Source organism: Natrix helvetica (assembly GCF_964273705.1).
Source record: "Natrix helvetica genome assembly, chromosome: 6".
In the NCBI taxonomy this organism is placed as follows: domain Eukaryota; kingdom Metazoa; phylum Chordata; class Lepidosauria; order Squamata; family Natricidae; genus Natrix; species Natrix helvetica.
In genome coordinates this window covers 7,898,217-7,918,536 of record NC_138553.1, presented here as the reverse complement: position 1 = coordinate 7,918,536, position 20,320 = coordinate 7,898,217, and the positions used below count along the sequence as shown (strand labels likewise).

At 42.6% G+C, this 20,320-nt stretch overlaps 2 protein-coding genes across 3 annotated transcripts in view; one reads left to right on the top strand and one right to left on the bottom strand.

Moving 5' to 3' along the window:
• The window catches only part of ST8SIA1 (ST8 alpha-N-acetyl-neuraminide alpha-2,8-sialyltransferase 1), a 44,683-nt gene extending 35,216 nt beyond the window's left edge, over nt 1-9,467 (top strand). The window contains exons 5-7 of one of the 2 annotated variants that reach the window (XM_081957384.1): nt 7,026-8,212; nt 8,329-8,868; nt 9,156-9,467. In XM_081957384.1, the coding sequence (XP_081813510.1) occupies nt 7,026-7,494 (469 nt within the window). In that variant the 3' untranslated portion in view covers nt 7,495-8,212; nt 8,329-8,868; nt 9,156-9,467. Of the gene's footprint in view, nt 1-7,025; nt 8,213-8,328 lie in introns of both variants that reach the window. The other variant, XM_081957383.1, reaches the window with a different exon arrangement.
• CMAS (cytidine monophosphate N-acetylneuraminic acid synthetase) overlaps nt 1-20,320 on the bottom strand; it is a 189,669-nt gene that overhangs the window by 114,967 nt on the left and 54,382 nt on the right. The gene's annotated exons all lie outside the window — the stretch shown is intronic.

Genomic DNA, 20,320 nt, shown 5'->3' with positions numbered 1-20,320 from the left:
CACCCGTCCCCATTGCAGCATCCCGGTTGCGACGGGATCCGGTACCCACCTCTGCCCAGCTGGCTTTCATGCCTAAAATGGAACTATAGAACTCACCGTCTCCTGGTGATTAGCTCAAAGGGGGGAGTCTTCTGCTGATTGGTCCAGTCAAACAGTTGACTTTCAGGACGAGATCTCACAATCTCCTGGTTTGAGAATCTGCCTTTTTTTTTTTTTCAAAAAGTTTTATTGGTTTTTTTAAACATTTATAGGGAAAAGGGTAGGTGGAATGGTGTACAAATTTTGGCAGTTGCAAGTGTGGCAGACGCCCCCTCCCCCCAAACTCATTAATTACATCTAAATATAAAACATTAATACATGATCATATAAAATCAGCATATTAATTCTAGAAAAATTTTTCAATCAATTTATATATTATAATATAAAGTCTGCATATAATAATACAATAATACAATAGTAGAGTTGGAAGGGACCTTGGAGGTCTTCTAGTCCAACCCCCTGCCTAGGCAGGAAACCCTATACCGTTTCAGACAAATAGCTATCCAACATCTTCTTAAAGACTTCCAGTGTTGGGGCATTCACAACTTCTGGAGGCAAGCTGTTCCACTGATTAATTGTTCTCACTGTCAGGAAATTCCTCCTCAGTTCTAAATTGCTTCTCTCCTTGATTAGTTTCCACCCATTGCTTCTTGTTCTACCCTCAGGTGCTTTGGAGAATAGTTTGACTCCCTCTTCTTTGTGGCAACCTCTGAGATATTGGAATAATGCTATCATGTCTCCCCTAGTCCTTCTTTCTCTTAAGCTAAACATACCCAGTTCCTGCAACCGTTCTTCATATGTTTTAGTCTCCAGTCCCCTAATCATCTTTGTTGCTCTTCTCTGCACTCTTTCTAGAGTCTCCACATCTTTTTTACATCGTGGCGACCAGAACTGAATGCAGTATTCCAAGTGTGGCCTTACCAAGGCATTATAAAGTGGTATTAACACTTCACGTGATCTTGATTCTATCCCTCTGTTGATGCAGCCTAGAACTGTGTTGGCTTTTTTGGCAGCTGCTGCACACTGCTGGCTCATATTTAAATGGTTGTCCACTAGGACTCCAAGATCCCTTTCACAGTTACTACTACTGAGTAAGGTATCACCTATACTGTACCTGTGCATTCCGTTTTTGTTGCCTAAATGTAGAACCTTACTCTTTTCACCATTGAATTTCATTTTATTAGATAGTGCCCAATGTTCAAGTTTGTCAAGATCCTTCTGTATCTTAAGCCTATCTTCTGGAGTGTTGGCTATAATTTCATTATTACTTTCGGTCTGTTTATAACAAGGTGTTTTTCTTATTCATTTTTGTGATCTGAGCTTTCTTGGTGTTGCCCCTTCTCCCCCCGCTGGCAGAGCTCCGGCCCCTCCCGTGTCCTGAATAACCGTTGTAGAGTCTTCTGTTTTTTCTAGGTTCGCTTTGTTTTTTTCCATAAAGGCCTGTGCCTCTATGGGTGTATTGATTCTAATTCTTGTCTCCTCCCAGAATACGAGCATACCTTCAGGCATCAACCATCTAAACCACACACCCTTCTGGTATAATTTATTCGCCAGTTGCGAATAATTTTTCCTTTTCTCCCTAACTTTTTTGGGGATCTGCTTCAAGATGGTTATCTCCCTGTCGTGATATGTCAATGCTTGCCCCCTTTGTACACCCAGAATTTCGTCTCTTGTGCTTTTCCTAAGAAATTTAATATGGACCTCCCTGGGTACATTGTGTGTTCTGGCATATGCTGAATTCACTCTATAGACCAGATCTATCTCCCATTCCATCTGTTGTTTATCTTTATGTATGTATTCAGCTAAAATATTAGTCATAATGTCCCTTATATTTTCCCCATCCGCTTCTATAACATTTCGAAATCTAAGATAAAAGGACATTCTCTCAAACTCTGTTTTCATTTGTTGGATATCAAGCTCTTTGTTTCCCTTCTGCAATGCTTCTACCCCCCCCTCGCCTCCGCCACCCCACCCTCCACAAGGTCCAGTCTCTGTGAATTCTTATAAATTTGGACTTGATTCTCTTTAATTTCTTCCTTCATTTCCTTTAACTGTTTCTTAATTTCTTCCTGGCCCTGTATAAGTTGCTGGAGCATTTGTTGCAAATCCATCTCTGTACTCTTAGGTTGCATCAGTTCTGTAATCTTTGACTGTGTGGCAGGGCTGGATGTTGCAGATGTCGGTGCAGAAGTAGCAAAGCCAGGTTTTCCAGGGGGTGGTCTTTTTGGAGACATAGTTTATAAAGTAGAGAAATCAATCAGTGTAGAGAATGGACAGCTGGAGAAGTAGAGCAGACAGATGAGTCCAGGAGGCAGAAGACCCAAGCAGATGGGAGTTCCTTTAGTCAGTCTAGCAATAAAGAGGAATTTTCCCCCCAGGAAGTTCAAGAAATAACAATCCACAAGAGAGTCTTCTGGGTGACACGGAGACAAAGACCGGAAGCCTGAATTTTAAAGGTGGAGTCAGATTTCACAGTTCATGAAGACAACGGAAGTGTGCCATCTTGCCCTGCCAGCTTTGGGCTCGGAGGCATAGTAAAGTTTTAAAAAGTTCACAAAGTTCTCAGGTCATTAATAATTCCTGGAGCTAAATCCAGTGAAAAATACTTTTACAGGGGTGAGGCATCATTGGTTGGCTCTCCCTCCTCCTCCTTCCCCTGGGGGCGAAAGCAAAATTTTCTCAAGCCGCTTGTCCAAGGGGGGGGGGGAAATCCCCCTCCCTCCAGCCGCACCTCCAAGAAAATCCGAGAGTTTTACTTTAGGATTGCTGAAAAGTCCATCAGTTCAAAAGAAAGGGAATGAAGAGAGGAAGCATCTCACCACACCGCCGCTGCTTCGTTCAATTTTGCATCGTCCGATCAGCCTGGAGCGAGACACACGCGCACGCGCGCCCTCTGAGACTGCTTCTCGATGCCTGGAGCAAAGCGGAGAAGCCCCCACCAGCCGCTGCCGATGCCAGGGTCCTCCGCAAGCCGCTCCTTCGGCAGGACGCCCCTCCAGGGCGTCCTTTGCCCCCCCAGAAGCGGGGGAAGCCCACCGGGGAGCGGGAGCGGGCAAAGAAGTTGCCCGTTGCCGTGGCCGCCGGAACCGGAAGACGAGAATCTGCCTTGATGGGGTGCATCAGTCACAGCCTTATGACCCAGCTGTAGCATGCCCAAGAATATGCCTTTTATTGTGTCGGTTCTGTGGCTTACCAGATGCAATCTAGATTGTCCATGGGATTCTGTCCTAATGGTTGTGTCATAAAGTTTGGCTTAAAAGTGATTTAATGAACAAAACAGCTCTTAACAATGGATGTTCAGTGCTAGGCCGTTGCCTGGCGCTGCTGTTTCTCACCACAGCTGCACTCAAGGGTTAAGACCCAAGTTGTCTTCATTAAGCCACAGCCCTTACCACAACACAAGTCATTTTACACATAGACAAGTCTTTATAGTGGGTTTTTGTGCTGCAGCAATTTTGTGGGGGAGATAGCACTCATGCTAGGTTTATTTTCGCCTAAGATTCTCTCTCCTGCCTTGAATCTGTGGTTACTTCAATGTGTCTTCCTGGCATCTCTGCAGCTTCTTTAAGGAAAAGTGTGTGAGCCACAGAAATGCCACATTTTGATTCTGCAGTACGACCTAGATTGACTCTGGGACTTGCTGGTTGGCAAAGAGAAAGGAATGCAGGAGAGGAGACCTCTGCCTGCCAGCTGCTCTTCTCTGCAGCAAATGAGTCTTTCTCTTCTTCACATTCCTGGCCATCTAAGATGACTTTTCCCACCAAAGTGCTTTGAAGGAGATGCTTTGTAGATCTCCGGTATTTTCCTCTGAAATATCCTGAGAAACTTCAGATAGGAATGTAACGATAGGGCAGAGGATAGATTTTGGAAGGCGTTTATCGTGTAAGAAGCAGAGCAGTGATTTGATGGTTGGATCGGGGACATTTAGTAGAGTTTAGTAGAAGGAGTTAAGTTAGTCTGTGCTGTGCTTGGATTGCAAAATTTTCACTTTGGCAATTGCAAGCCCTTACAAACAGGAATTGCAATTTTAATCTACAACGACTTAGAATTATTGTCACTTTAAAAGTACCCTAATTGGCATACATTAAAATGAAATTTCATTGCATATAATGTACAAGTAGTCCTTGGCTTACAACAGTTCATTTAGTTAGAATAATAGAGTTGGAAGGGACCTTGGAGGTCTTCTAGTCCAACCCCTTGCTCAAGCAGGAGACCTTACACCATTTCAGACAATTGGTTATCCAATCTGTTCTTAAAAAACTACCAGTGGTCGAGCACTCACAACCTTTGAAGGCAAGCCATTCCACTAATTGTTTCACTATCAGGAAATTTCTCCTTAGGTTGCTTCTCTCCTGGATTAGTTTCCACCCATTGCTTCTCGTTCTACACTAAGGTGCTTTGGAGAATAGCTTGACTCCCTCTTCTTTGTGGCAGCCCCTGAGATATTGGAACACTGCTATCATGTCTCCCCTAGTCCTTCTTTTCATTAGATTAGACCAGGGGTGTCCAAACTTGGGAACTTTAAGACTTGTGGACTTCAACTCCCAGAATGAGTTGAAGTCCACAAGTCTTAAAGTTCCCAAGTTTGGACACCCCTGGATTAGACATACCCAGTTCCTGCAACGGTTCTTCATAGGTTTTAGTCTCCAGCCCGCTAATCACGGCATTCAGCTCGGCCACTGAAACATGGGACGGCTACCTCGAGTGGTTCGAGTGCTTCCTGGAGGCAAATGACTTCACCGGTTTGTCCAGTGGCCGTAAAAGAGGATATTTTCTCAGCGCATGTGGCCACGAGGTGTTTGGAACGGCCAGGGCTTTAGCAGCCCCTCAATCCGTCCATTCGATGCCTTGGGAGACTCTTTTGGAGAAACTTAAAAATAATTACTCTCCCAACTCCCTCGCGCATAGCCAGACGTTATGCGTTTAGGCAGAGGACCCAGAGAGAAGGGGAATCTGTGAGCGATTACATGGATTCCCTCAGAACAGCGGCCCTGCACTGTGACTTTCCTGTGCTGGATGATGCCCTGTTAGAACAGCTGGTCTGTGGTATCAAAGACCTCAGACTTCAGCGGCGCTTGCTGGCACGAAAAGAGCTGAGCCCTCAGGCAGCCGTGGATGAAGCCACAGAATATGAAATGTCGGACAAATCCACCGCAGAAATTCAGAGATTTCTGCCACCGGCCACCCATTCCAGCAGGGGCCATACTGTCCACCACGAAGAAGACAACGTCGAAGACTTCTCAGATGAGGAAGAAGTGATTAGCTGCCTCAAACTGGCCACCAGAAAAAAACGGACTCAGGCTGATTTTTTACCTCAGTAAATGGGGATTCTGCAGTATCCTTCCCCCAGGAGCGGGGAGGGAATGGGGATTCTGCAGTATCCTTCCCCTGGAGTGGGGAGGGAATGGGGATTCTGCAGTATCCTTCCCCCAGGAGCGGGGAGGGAATGGGGATTTTGCAATATCCTTCCCCTGGAGTGGGGAGGGAATGGGGATTTTGCAGTATCCTTCCCCCAGGAGCAGGGAGGGAATGGGGATTTTGCAATATCCTTCCCCTGGAGTGGGGAGGGAATGGGGATTTTGCAATATCCTTCCCCCAGGAGCAGGGAGGGAATGGGGATTTTGCAATATCCTTCCCCTGGAGTGGGGAGGGAATGGGGATTTTGCAATATCCTTCCCCTGGAGTGGGGAGGGAATGGGGATTTTGCAATATCCTTCCCCTGGAGTGGGGAGGGAATGGGGATTTTGCAGTATCCTTCCCCCAGGAGCAGGGAGGGAATGGGGATTTTGCAATTTCCTTCCCCCAGGAGCAGGGAGGGAATGGGGATTTTGCAGTATCCTTCCCCCAGGAGCAGGGAGGGAATGGGGATTTTGCAGTATCCTTCCCCCAGGAGCAGGGAGGGAATGGGGATTTTGCAGTATCCTTCCCCCAGGAGCAGGGAGGGAATGGGGATTTTGCAGTATCCTTCCCCTGGAGTGGGGAGGGAATGGGGATTTTGCAATATCCTTCCCCTGGAGTGGGGAGGGAATGGGGATTTTGCAGTATCCTTCCCCTGGAGTGGGGAGGGAATGGGGATTTTGCAGTATCCTTCCCCTGGAGTGGGGAGGGAATGGGGATTTTGCAGCATCCTTCCCCCAGGAGCGGGGGGGGGGCATTCATTTAACAACTGTCTTGCTTAGCAATGGAAGTTTGGGGCTCAATTGTGATCGTAAGTCAAGGACTACCTGTTAGTTGCCATTTTATGAGCTGCTTATGACAACCTCTCAGAAACCCACGAGTTAACCACCAGCATTGATTTACATTAGCCTGTTTGCTTATTTCAGAGTTTATCAACCGTGGTTACTCTAAGATGTTTGGACTTCAATTCCCAGAATTCTTGGAGCCCAGGCATCTGAAAGTGACCATGGTTGGGAAACCCTAGCTTATTTCTTTGATCCTAGGTGCAGCAAGACTCTAAATCTTCACTAACTTTGACAAGTTACTCTTATCAATATTTTGTTTCCCTTTTTATAATATGCTTTGAGTAGTTGGCAAAGCATGAACTTGCTATCTAACTTATTTCTCCTCTACCCTACTCTCATCTCTGCATGCTTTCCTTCTGTCCTCCCTCCCGTCCTCCCTTCTTTCCTCCACTCCTCTCCTCTCCACATGCTTTCCTTCTTTCCTATCTTCCACCCTCCCTCCTTTCCTCCTCTCCTCCCCGCATGCCTTACTTCTTTCCTCCCTTCCTTCTTTCCTTCTCTCCTCTCTGCATGCTTTCCTTCTTTCCTATCTTCCCTCCTTCCTTCCTCCCTTCTATCCATCCGTCTGTCTTTCCTTTCTCCTCTTCCCTTGCCATCTCTCTGCATGCTTTTCTTCTTTCCTATCTCCCTCCTTCGTTCCTTGCTTAAATCTTTCTCCTTCCTTCCTTTCCTTCCTTCATCCATCTATCCATCTATCTTTCCTTTCTCCTCCTCCCCTCTCCTCTTTTTCCTTTTCTTTCCCAGGTTCCAGAACCTTCTTTGGTCCCGAAAAGCATTTGTGGACAACGTTAAAGTCTACAACCAGAGCTACATCTACATGCCGGCTTTCTCCATGAAAACAGGGACCGAGCCTTCCCTCCGAGTCTACTACACCCTCACCGACGTCGGAGCCAAGCAAAAGGTGATCTTCGCCAACCCTAACTTCCTACGGGACAGCGGCAAGTTTTGGAAAAGCAAAGGGATTCACGCCAAACGGCTTTCCACCGGCCTCTTCTTGGTCAGCGCGGCTCTCGGTCTCTGCGAAGAAGTGACGATTTACGGTTTCTGGCCTTTTTCAACGGACCTCCATGGGCGGTATATTAGCCATCATTACTACGACAACGTCTTGCCAGATTCCGGCTTCCATGCCATGCCGGAGGAGTTCTTACAGCTGTGGTTTCTCCACAAAAGAGGGGTTTTACGAATGCAGCTGGAGCATTGCGAGGACTCTTGAGTTTGCTCTACAAGGAATGCCAAACTTTGGGTTTCACGGTTGCCGGTGCTTGCTTCATCCACCATCGGCATAAAGAAACAAAACAAGAAACATTGTGGGTGGGAGGGAAGGGTTTGTGGGAACAAAACAACCTTTTAACAAACGTGCATGGACTTCAATTCATAAGCTGAACGCCAACTGAAGACTTGAGATTTTATGGCATTGATGTGGGAGCTCCCCGGTGGATATTATTTTGCAATGCAACGGTCCGTTGGGGAGCTTCTAAGTAGGAACAGAAGAGTGTGTTTACAAAGGGCTTTCAACAATCGCGTGGAATACTTCCCATTGCTCAGATATACAACGGATTCCCAAAATTACTGGGAGATGCGTTTCATTTGCTTTTTTTAATTTGTTCCCGAGGTTGGATTTCCAAAAGGTGCCTGAGTTTCATTTTCATTTTGTTCGCAAAAATATGGAAAGTATAGCAGAAGGGGCCAAGTTTTCCTCCCCCCCCCTCCTCTCCTCCTCATCATTAAGAAAACTGCAACTTACTTTCAATGGTGTATTAAATAGTGTATTGAAAAAATATTGAAAGTATAGCAGAAGGGGCCAGATTTTCCTCCTCCTTCCCACTCCTTGTCCTCCCCCTCGCCCCCCCCTAAGAAAACAGCAACTTACTTTCAATAGTGTATTAAATAGTGTATTGAAAAAATATTGAAAGTATAGCAGAAGGGGCCAAGTTTTCCCCCTTCCCCTCCCCTCCGCCTCATTATTAAGAAAACTGCAACTTACTTTCAATAGTGTATTGAATGGTGTACTGAAAAAAATATTGAAAGTATAGCAGAAGGGGCCAAGTCTTTCTCCTCCTCCCCCCCTCCTTGTCCTCCCCGTTGTCCTCCCCCCTCCTAGTCCTCATCCTTAAGAAAACTGCAACTTACTTTCAATAGTGTATTGAATGGTGTACTGAAAAAAATATTGAAAGTATAGCAGAAGGGGCCAAGTCTTTCTCCTCCTCCCCCCTCCTTGTCCTCCCCGTTGTCCTCCCCCCTCCTAGTCCTCATCCTTAAGAAAACTGCAACTTACTTTCAATAGTGTATTGAATGGTGTACTGAAAAAAATATTGAAAGTATAGCAGAAGGGGCCAAGTCTTTCTCCTCCTCCCCCCTCCTTGTCCTCCCCGTCGTCCTCACCCCTCCTAGTCCTCATCCTTAAGAAAACTGCAACTTACTTTCAATAGAGTATTGAATGGTGTACTGAAAAAAATATTGAAAGTACAGTAGAAGGGGCCAAGTCTTTCTCTTCCTCCCCCCTCCTTGTCCTCCCCGTCGTCCTCCCCCCTCCTAGTCCTCATCCTTAAGAAAACTGCAACTTACTTTCAATAGAGTATTGAATGGTGTACTGAAAAAAATATTGAAAGTACAGTAGAAGGGGCCAAGTCTTTCTCCTCCTCCCCCCTCCTTGTCCTCCCCGTCGTCCTCCCCCCTCCTAGTCCTCATCCTTAAGAAAACTGCAACTTACTTTTCAATAGTGTATTGAATGGTGTACTGAAAAAATATTGAAAGTACAGTAGAAGGGGCCAAGTTTTCCTTCTCTTCCTCCCCACCCTCCCTCCTTCTCCTCCTTCCTCCTCCCCTCCTCATCATCATTAAGAAAACAGCAACTTTCAATAGAGTATTGAATAGCGTATTGAAAAAATATTGAAAGTACAGCAGAAGGGGCCAAGTTTTCCTTCTCCTCCTCCCCCTCCTCTCTGAAAACAGCAATTTACTTTCAATAGTGTACTCTACAAATTTTGTAGCATAAACTGGGATTTTTAAAAAAAAGAATTAACCAAGGAAAATGTTTTTAGCCAGATTTTTCTTATGAAACGTCAGCACTTTCCACATAGATCTGTGGAGGTGAAATGTATTAGTTTTCAGAAGAAGAAGGTCACTCTCTTCTGGTCATTTAAAGTCACTCCTATCTGAGCCTGCAAAATAAAACTAGAAACCGTTTCTAAGCTGTTGGTTTTAATATCAAAATATTCATGCTGGATGATAAAGAAAAAACAACATGTTCTGTGAGTTCTTTTTCTTTGATGTCTGAAAGTAACCTGCGCTCTATAAATTTGGACTATTCATCATACATTTCCAGGACTTGTTAAATGCATTGCATTGTCTTTATAAAAAGCAGAAATTTCAACCCGAGGCCACAGGCTCATACACATAGTCCTTGACTTATAACCACAATGGCGCCCAAAATGTCTGCTGCTAAGCGAGGCAGTTCTTAAGTGAGTTGTACCTCATTTTACGACCTTTTTCTCACAGTTGTTAAACGTATTGCTGCAGTTGTTAAGTATATCATACAGTTGTTAAGCAAATCTGTCTCCCTCCCTTTGGCTTTGCTTGTCCAAAGCTACCTGGGAAGGCTACAAATTGCAATCACATGATCCCAGGGTAGAGCAACCAGTTGCTAAGTACCCAACTTTTGTGACCATGGGGATGCTGCAGATGTTCATAAGTGTGAAACCGGTCATGAGTCCCTTTTTCAGTGCTGCTGTACCTTTGAATGGTCATTACGTGGATGGTTGTAAGTCAAGGACTACCTGTGGTTGCATTTTTGTCAATCCCCAATATCTCCACTTAATGTGACAGAACATGGTGAAGAAAACTGGCTCCAGATTGTCCACCGTGTGTGATAAGACTGTATTCTCTCTCCCCTTATTTATTTAAACCCACATGCTGAATATATATATATTCAAGTTTGTAGGTTTTACAGTTCTGGAGATTTCGTATATATATATATATATAAAAGCGAAATACCACTTGCGCATCATCACGAAATCTCCAGAACTGTAAAACCTACAAACTTGAAATTTGGCATGTTCCTCTTGGCTTCTAGGTGATCGCTAAGAAAGGGTTTTTCGAAATGACTATCAGATCATTAGTATTTCTTATATTATTATTAACACGCTCTGATGCTAAGGAGTTAGACGTTCTACTCCCCCTCCCCACCTGAAAAGAATTCTGTTCCAACTGCCACATGGGTGTGGCCAGCATGTGACTCACCTAGTCTGCAGGCTGGGAGTTTAGACATTCTTCTTCCCCCCCCCCCCCCCGACCTGAAAAATGCTCTGATGCTAAGGGGTTAGACTGAGGGAGAGAAGGAGATAAGATAGGAGAGGGTTCTGTGGAGCAAGCCTGAGGGAGAGAAGGGGAGAGGAGAGGATCAATGTGGCCAGCCTAAGGGAGAGAAGGGGATAAGATAGGAGAGGGTTCTGTGGAGCAACCCTGAGGGAGAGAAGGGGAGAGGAGAGGATCAATGTGGCCAGCCTGAGGGAGAGAAGGGGAGAGGAGAGGATCAATGTGGCCAGCCTGAGGGAGAGAAGGGGAGAGGAGAGGATCAATGTGGCCAGCCTGAGGGAGAGAAGGGGATAAGCTAGGAGAGGGTTCTGTGGAGCAAGCCTGAGGGAGAGAAGGGGAGAGGAGAGGATCAATGTGGCCAGCCTGAGGGAGAGAAGGGGAGAGGAGAGGATCAATGTGGCCAGCCTGAGGGAGAGAAGGGGAGAGGAGAGGATCAATGTGGCCAGCATGAGGGAGAGAAGGGGAGAGGAGAGGCCGATCTAACTGCTAATTAATTTTCAAGCTGTAAGTGTTGATTTATCAAGCCCGATCACATAGTTTCGTAGTGGAGCATGGGTATCCAGCCTAGTATATATTAAAGGGAAGCTGGACTGGAAGAAGGTGGTTTGGTATTAAAAACGTGGGAAAGAAACATCAATAATCTGCTCTCTGCTGATGGTTTTTGCTTTGATAAAACTAAAAAGGCCCTGTAAACAACACAAGTCCTACTGCCCTTTCCATGGATGCAACACAAAAGCCAACAGCTGCTGTTGTTTGCCAACTCTTAATTTGCCCATATTATTAATATTATTTAATTTACATCCCGCTTTCATTATTATTTTTTTATAAACAACTCAAGACAGAGAACCTATGCAATGCTCCTTCTTCCTCTTATTTTCCCCAACCCTGTGAGGTGAGTTGGGCTGAGAGACAGTGACTTGCCCAAAATCACCCAGCTGTCTTTCATGGTGAAGGCCGGGACAAAGAATTCAGACGTCTCCTGTGATTGGCTCTAGGGAAGACGCAGGATAAGTCACTGAAATGTTAAGCCCTGGAAACTTCGTCTAAAGAGTTAAGTAGTAACATAATGCCTATAAAAAAAACATACATTATTAATGTCTTTTGGGGGGGGGGACCCAGCATTTTTGCTTATATATCATTAAAACCCAATTTCATTGATAAATTGAATAGAGGACACAAAAAGCTGAAAGTCAATAAGAGATTTGGAAGGGACCTTGGAGGTCTTCTAGTCCAACCCCCTGCTTAGGCAGGAAACCCTACACCACTTCAGACAAATTTTTGCTTTCTTTTTCCTTGCTGAAACTATACATCCAGACTAAATTGCAACATATGAAACCAATAAATCATGGGAATTGAGCATACAGCCTTATCACATGTGATTAAAATTCAGATTTCCAAATACAAATTGGCCTTCTCCTTTTAAAAGGAAGTTGTTATGTTTCTGGCTGTGCTTGTGGCCAAAAAAAAAAAAAATGTTGAGAAACGTTACTTAGAAATTAGAATGTTCTCGTATGTTTACATCCCTGAGGTGTCAGTATTAATAAACCCCTGTGCATAAATCTGTTGTAATTAACTTTACTCTGCACTGTTCTACATTTGTACATTTCTTTGACTCCAGTCATTCTTCCTTCTAGATTAGTGGCAATGTGATCACCATTTCCTATCTTTCCTCATTTTCTCCAATAAAAAGAATTTTGAAAAGAAAAAAAAAGCAATTATTTTGGAAAAAAATAAGAGGGTTGAAACAAGGATTTTAAAACACGTTAAGATACTGGGAGATGTTGCTTGATTAATTTTACCCAGCTTTGTCGCTGACAGAATCATAATGGAATTCTTATTTTTTAAAAAAGAGGATTTTTGGTGGGTGCCATTGTCTAGCTTTGCTTCCCCAAATGGCAATCATTGCTATGATTGATTGCCTAAAAGAGGGGTCCCCAACCCCCGGTCCATGGGCCAGTACTGGGCCACGGCATGCCAAAAACCGGGCCACGCAAACAAGCGAAGCCCCATCCGCAGAATGCAAGCAGCACACAAAACCAAGCTCCCTCCAGTCTGCAGAAAAACTTCCCTCCAAGGAACTGATCCCTGGTGCCCAAAATGTTTGGGGTCGCTGGCTTAAAACACCAAATAGTAGGAGGAAGTGTCTCACCAAAGAAACTGGCAGCATCACTTGACATTTTGTATTGTATCTCCATTTTTTAAAGGCATTTCATGGGCTCAACACATCTTCATACATCTCTCTATATAAAAATAGCGGTGGGTGGTGGGTGTATATTCCAGAATAACTCAAGCAATTTGAACCATACTTCGTACACAGATGACTTACTCTCTGGAAATAGATACTGTGGAGGTAAGACTCCCATAACACCCCTCGGTGTGTGCGTTCAGTTAAGTTACAGCCTGTTGTGCCTTAAAATGGCTTCTACTGTACGGCACAGTGGAGTTGCCATGATAACGGATTCCCAGTACTCCACAAGGGGGCTCCCTCTGGTAATGCGGGAAATCCAACTTTAGAAATTGCAGCGACGTTCATGGAAGGAGGGTTGGGATAAATAAATACCCAGACAGCGCTGGGTTAGCTAGTTTTATCTAACTGCAGACAGGATCAAAAACTTACAAGAAGCTCACTTCAGTGTCACACCAAAAAGTTACCAATGAAATGTTAATGACCTCAAATAGTAAGAAAAGAACATTTGAGGAGGAAAGTCAAACATACCTTAAGATTTTGTTTAGGGTTATTTTTTTTTCTCCCATCCAAGAGGTAATGTGTCTCTAATCTCTAGGGACAAAGCAATCAGAATCATCAGCAGTTTGTACTGGAGTAATGCAGTATTTTTGTCAATTAATGTTTATTTTTGGAGGCAATGCTCACCATAAGTCTCCTTCAGCTGACCATTTCGGTGCTCAGTTGATTTACAATTTCCTCCAAATCCTTTGGTGGATTGAAGAATGGTTGCACAATAGAAAAATTTAAACACACATGTTTAATGTCAACTTCTCCAGAAACCAAGGAGCTGTCCAGGAAAAAAAACAATATTGTGTAACTTTATTTTCAAGGATCATTGCTGGGAAGGCTGTCTTAAATCCAAAAGTCTTCCAAATTAAATTTAAAAGTATGTCATCACAGTAACATATGTCACTTGGTATTTTAGCAAAAATGGATGAAAATGACATCATTCAGCTCATCCATTAGAAGTGTGCCACCATAGATGTTTCTGTTTCTGTTTATTTGGATTTATATGCCGCCCTTCTCCAAAAGGACTCAGGGCGGCATACAACATTAAAAAAACACACATCCCAAAAGTTTAAAAAATTATGCTTTAAAATCAAGATAAAATTGATATTAATGTAACTCCTCCATTCCGACTACCATATTTTTCAGAGTATCAGGTGCACTGGAGTATAAGACACACCTAGATTTCGAAGAGGAAAACTAGGAAAAAAAAGTTTTTGGCCTCCGCGTTTCCGGTTTTTGCCCTCCCCAGCCCCCAGGAGCACTCTGCAGGGCTCCCAAACCCCTCACATGTCCCGTTGGCTCATTTTTGGCGAAAACGGGACACACGGGGGGTGGGTGGGTGTCGGGACACCAAAAACAGGCCGTATTCAGTCTATAAGACGCACAGACATTTCCACCCACTTTTTTGGGGGGGGGAGTGCATCTTATAGTCCGGAAAATATGGTACTTTGATCTGTTATTTCAGACATGTCCAGACAGAAATCTGGTCTGCTGCATCCAAAGTCTGTTAAATGAGAATTCCCCATCATTTTAAGGAGTTGACAAACTTCAGGAAGAGCCTTTTGACAGGACAAAGAGCCACAAAGGGCAAAGTGGATGGGACTATGCTACAAAAAATGTAAGGATCCAAAATGGAGACAAGAAAGTTGTTTGTAGGACTTACGCCCTATACGTGTCATGGCAGGAAACTGTTCTGACCTAGGCTTCACCAAATCACGCAACAGACGCCTTGTCCTGGAAAAAAAACCACCCTTTTTATTTGGCTAATGTCCATTCCCCCACTTGGGACTGAATCCAGATAGACATTTCTTCCAACATTGCAATAATCAGGGAGACGCTATCATAGCTTGGTTCTCTCCAAAGTTTCAACTCAAACCATTCCCTCCTTCTGATCGACAGGCTCAGCATCTTAGCCGCTGAGCCACCTGTAAGGTTTAAGTTACAACTCCCTATTTATTTAGTTTTTATTTCTCAAGGAATTTATATTCAAGTATTAACCAAGTTAGACCCACCTTAGCTTTATCAAGATCAACCAGCTTCACTATGGGGTAGGCTTAAGTTACATCCCCTATTTATTTCTTTTTAATCATCAAGGAAATTTATCTTCAAGTATTAGCCAAGTTAGAACTATCTTAGTTTTGTCAAGGTCAGCCAATTTTGCTAGGGATAAAGTTAACTTATATGCCCTTGTTTGTTTGTTTGTTTGTTTGTTTCTTATGGACATTTATTTGGCCGTCCAACTCACAGTGACTTCAGGTCAGGGATGAAATCCATCAGGTTCTGACAAGTTCTGGAGAACCGGTAGCGGAAATTTTGAGTAGTTCAGAGAACTGGCATATGCCACCTCTGGCTGGCCTCAGAACGGGGTGGGAATGGGGATTTTGCAATATCCTTTCCCCTGGAGTGGGGTGGGAATGGGGATTATTGCAATACCCTTTCCCCTGGAGTGGGGTGGGAATGGGGATTTTGCAACACCCTTTCCCCTGGAGTGGGGTGGGAATGGGGATTTTGCAACACCCTTTCCCCTGGAGTGGGGTGGGAATGGGGATTTTGCAACACCCTTTCCCCTGGAGTGGGGTGGGAATGGGGATTTTGCAACACCCTTTCCCCTGGAGTGGGGTGGGAATGGGGATTTTGCAATACCCTTTCCCCTGGAGTGGGGTGGGAATGGGGATTTTGCAATACCCTTTCCCCTGTAGTGGGGTGGAAATGGGGATTTTGCAATACCCTTTCCCCTGGAGTGGGGTGGAAATGGGGATTTTGCAATACCCTTTCCCCTGGAGTGGGGAGGGAATGGGGATTTTGCAGTATCCTTGCCCTGCCACGCCCACCAAGCCACGCCCACAGAACCAGTAGTAAAAACCTTTGAATTTCACCACTGCTCCAGAGGCTTGTGGATGACTGCCACTAACTTTCTTCTGCTTAGTGGATCATGCTAGACTTGGAAACAAAGTTTAACCGTTTAGCTGTGTATTGTTCTCATCAAAGTCCCTCTGGGAAGCTTTCTCCAAGCAACGCAAAACGCAAACACCGTTAAAAAAGTTAAACCAAAACATGTCGGGACGCATAGCTTGAATCCAAGAGGCCAAACATGCGGGCGAGAAGACGTTGTTGTTGACCCTTAGTTCACAATCCTGGTATTGAGCATTGTGTTATTTTCCTTTTCTTCATTTAGTTTTTGGACTTCACTCAACACAGTGTTATGTGCTCTCGGCTACTTTCCTTCGCAATTAGTGGCATATTTGCCTGACTTATAACCAGCCAAGACACAATGAAGACCTATTGTGTTATTTATTTATTTATTTTTTTATTGAAAAGTTTTACACAAAACAAAAAAATATTTTTTAAACATTTTTTCTCCCTCCCCTCCCCCTCCCCCCACCCCCCCCCGTTTCCCCACCCTAACCCTCCCTAACCCAACCCCTGACTTCCCAGATAGAGACAGAAGCACAGTTACCAGCAAATCTGAAAAACAAATATCCCAATAATAATATGCATATATCAGAATAAGAACAAGATAATACAAAAAAGACAAAAAAGGAAAAAAAAACATCATAACCTCCTTTCCAAAACCATTACTACATATTTATGAAACATTTCTCAACCAAATCCCATAGACACTTCCTTTGAACCGTACCTTAATTTTACAAAATCAATCCAGGGATACCAATCTATAATATACTTATCGTAAGAGTGATCTTTTAGATATACAGAAATTTTATCCATTTCGGCAAGATTTGCTACCTTAAGTATCCATTCTTCTATAGAGCATAATTCTGCTTTCTTCCAATATTGTGCTACCAGCAGTCTAGCTGCTGTAATCATATACAATATTGATTTAGTTTCAACAACAGTGCAGTCAGGTACTATGCCCAATAGAAAAAATTGGGGAGCAAATTTAATTTTTCTTTTAAGAATCTTCTTCTGCATTATCCACCATATTTTAATCCATAAAGCCTTAACTTTCTTACAGGACCACCAAATATGAAAATAAGAAGCGTTTGAACAGTCACACCTCCAGCACTTAGGATTGTGATTTGGATACATTTTAGACAGCTTAGCTGGATCTAAATGCCATCTATAAAACATCTTGTAAAAATTTTCCCTTAAATTCTGAGCTTGCGTAAACTTCACATTTCTAATCCAAATCTTCTCCCATGTATCTAGCATTATAGGCTCCTCTATATTCTGTGCCCACTTTACCATACAATCCTTAACTAACTCAGAAGCAGAGTCTCTCTTTATCAAAATATTATATATTCTTTTAATATGAAATTGTCCTTGGTCCCTAATTTGCTCAGTCAACTCATCATACGTATTCTCAATACCTATCCTCATATCTTCCTTAAACCTAAATTGTAACTGTTGATATTGAAACCAAGTCTGAACAATCTTTTTATCTTTTAGTTCATCTATCAACTTTAGCTCCCAATGATTATCTACCCAATCCAACAGTTGGGCATATGTAGTTTCATCGTGCCTCTGTGTTATACTAATATTTTCTATCATATGCCTTGGTATTACCCAGTCAGGAATCTTACATTGCATATTTGGCTGATACTTCTTCCAGACTCTTAACAACGCAGACCTGTATATATGCGTTCTAAAAACAAAATCCTGCTTTTTACCATACATTAAATACGCATGCCAACCATAAAGCAGATCATATCCTTCTAGATCAGTGCTTCTCAAATAGTGGGGCGGGCCCCCCAGGGGGGGCGCGAGACTCCGTAAAGGGGGGCTCAGCTCAAATTATTTTATATATTTTTGTTTTGCAGGTTAAAGTTTTTTTTAATATTGTGTTCCTTTAAATCCTGTGCTCCTTTAAATCTTTTCTGCTACAGTTAATAAAGCTATTTTTTGTTGTAAATTGATCCACATTTCTTTCTTTTTTTATTCTCTTATACGTTAATAAGGATACAGTGTTATGCAGAGGTGTACTTATAACAATTTTATAGACAAATGATACTATTTACAGTCGCGCGGGGGGCGCGAAATGTTTTCTTCTTCCTAGGGGGGGCATGACAGAAAATAATTGAGAAGCACTGTTCTAGATTAAGAATTTTCTCCTCCGTCATATTTATCCAGTTACTAATTGCTCCCAGGACAGCTGCATCATAATACAACATCAGATTAGGCATTTTCAATCCTCCTCTCTCCCGCACATCTTGTATAATCTTCAACTTAACTCTGGGTTTTTTCCCATCCCATATAAACTTATTTATATCCCCTTGCCACTCTAACAAGGTAGCCTCTCTTTTAATTATTGGTATCATCTGAAACAAAAATAAAAACCTCGGTAGTATATTCATCTTAACCGCAGCTATCCTTCCTAAGAAAGACAGCTTCAATTTCCTCCACGAGGCCATTTCTTGTTGAACCTTATGCCAAAGCAGCTCATAATTATTTTTATAAAGTTTTGTATTAGAGTTTGTTAAATAAACCCCCAGATATTTAACTTTTTTAACTACTTCAAAACCCGATAACTGCTGGAGTCGTTCAGCTTGAGTACTAGACATATTCTTAAGCAACATTTTTGTCTTAGAATAATTCACCTTAAACCCCGAAACCGCCCCATAATCCAAAATCTCATGTAATAACGGTTCAATAGATTGTATAGGTTTCGAGATAGTAAGAACTAAGTCATCAGCAAAAGCTCTCAATTTATATTCATGATGCCTAATCCGAACACCTTGAATCTCTGTAGATTGACATATCCTATTCAACAATATTTCCAATACTAATACAAATATAAGTGGAGATAGGGGACATCCTTGTCTAGTTCCTTTCTCTATTTTACAATCTGTAGTTAAAGTATTATTTATTATCAACCGAGCTGTCTGTTCTTGATATATAGCTCTAATAGCTTGTAAAAAATACCTACCCATACCCATCTTCTTCAATACCTCAATCAAAAATTGCCAGTGTACTTGATCAAAAGCTTTTTCAGCATCCAAAAATATCAAAGCCGCTGGGTATTGACTATTCTTTTCTAAATATTCCATAAGGTCCAGTACATATCTTACATTATACTTCATAAATCTACCTGATATAAATCCAGTCTGGTCTGGATGAATAATTTGCTGTAGTATCGGCATTAATCTATTAGCCAATACCTTTGCAAATATCTTATAGTCTACATTAAGTAAAGAAATAGATCTATAATTCTTTGGTTGTGATCCCTCCTGACCTTCTTTAGGTATCAGAGAAATAAAAGCTGTTTTCCAAGATGGGGGAATCTTTCCATTGACCATCACTTCCATAAAAAGTTTTTTAAGAGGTTCCACCATCTCTGCCATTAAGGTCTTGTAATAAACAGCTGTAAGACCATCCGTCCCAGGGGCCTTCCCAGTCTTCAATTGAGTAATAGCCTCCCTTATCTCCTCAGTTGTTATTGGCTGGTCTAACCCTTCCTTCTGTTCTAATGTAAGTTGTGGAACTTTAACCCGTCCTAAATAGTTAACTATACCAGATAATGTAATCTTATCCTTAGCATATAACTTAGAATAAAAGTCTACGAACACCCTCTGAATATCTTTTTGTAGATAAACCATTTTACCCTTATCCTCAACCTTATCTATGATATTTTGAGTTCTCCTTTTCCGTAGATGATAAGCTAGCCACCTCCCAGGCTTATTGGCATTACAGAATGTATTATGCTTAAGGTATCTCAACTGTATTGCAGTCCGTTCTGCCACTAACATGTTCAGCTGCCCTTTCAACAATTTAATAGTAGTATAAATTGACCTATCTTGAGGGCTTGATATCAGCAATTTCTCTTTAATCTTAATCTCCTTCTCCAATTCTTTCAATTTAGCTTCTCTATCCCTTTTAATCTTATTATTCAAATAGATCAGTATGCCCCTCATATAAGCCTTACTAGCGTCCCAAACCATCTCTGTTGAGGTGCCTTTATCCATGTTAAGCACAAAAAATTCTTTCAATTGTTTCTTACACTCCAACACATTCACATCATATTTAAATAATCCCTCATTAAGCCTCCAAGATCTTCGTTGAGTCATCAAGTCCTGTATCTCCATCATCACCGGGCTGTGGTCTGAAATAGTTCTCAGGAAAATCTTAACATCTTTAATCCTAGAAAGCAAATCATTTGATATTAACATAAAATCAATTCTAGAGAAAGACTGATGTCTGTCCGAGAAAAACGTATAGTCTCTTTCCTTCTCATTGCGGAGCCTCCAGACATCCATTAATTCCAATTCATCCTTCAGATCAAAAAAAGCTGAAGGCAACCGCCCTCTACAAGTTGAGGTTGAAGCTCCATATCTATCCATCTGTGTGTCTATAACCCCATTCCAATCCCCCATAAAGACAAATGATTTGTAGTCCAAATCCGATATTCTCCTCTGCAAATCCTTAAAGTACTTCATCTGCTGTTGATTAGGGGCATAAATCCCAACAAGTAATATTTTCTGATCCAATACCATAAGTTCCACTAAAATATATCTCCCTTGCAGATCTGCTTCCA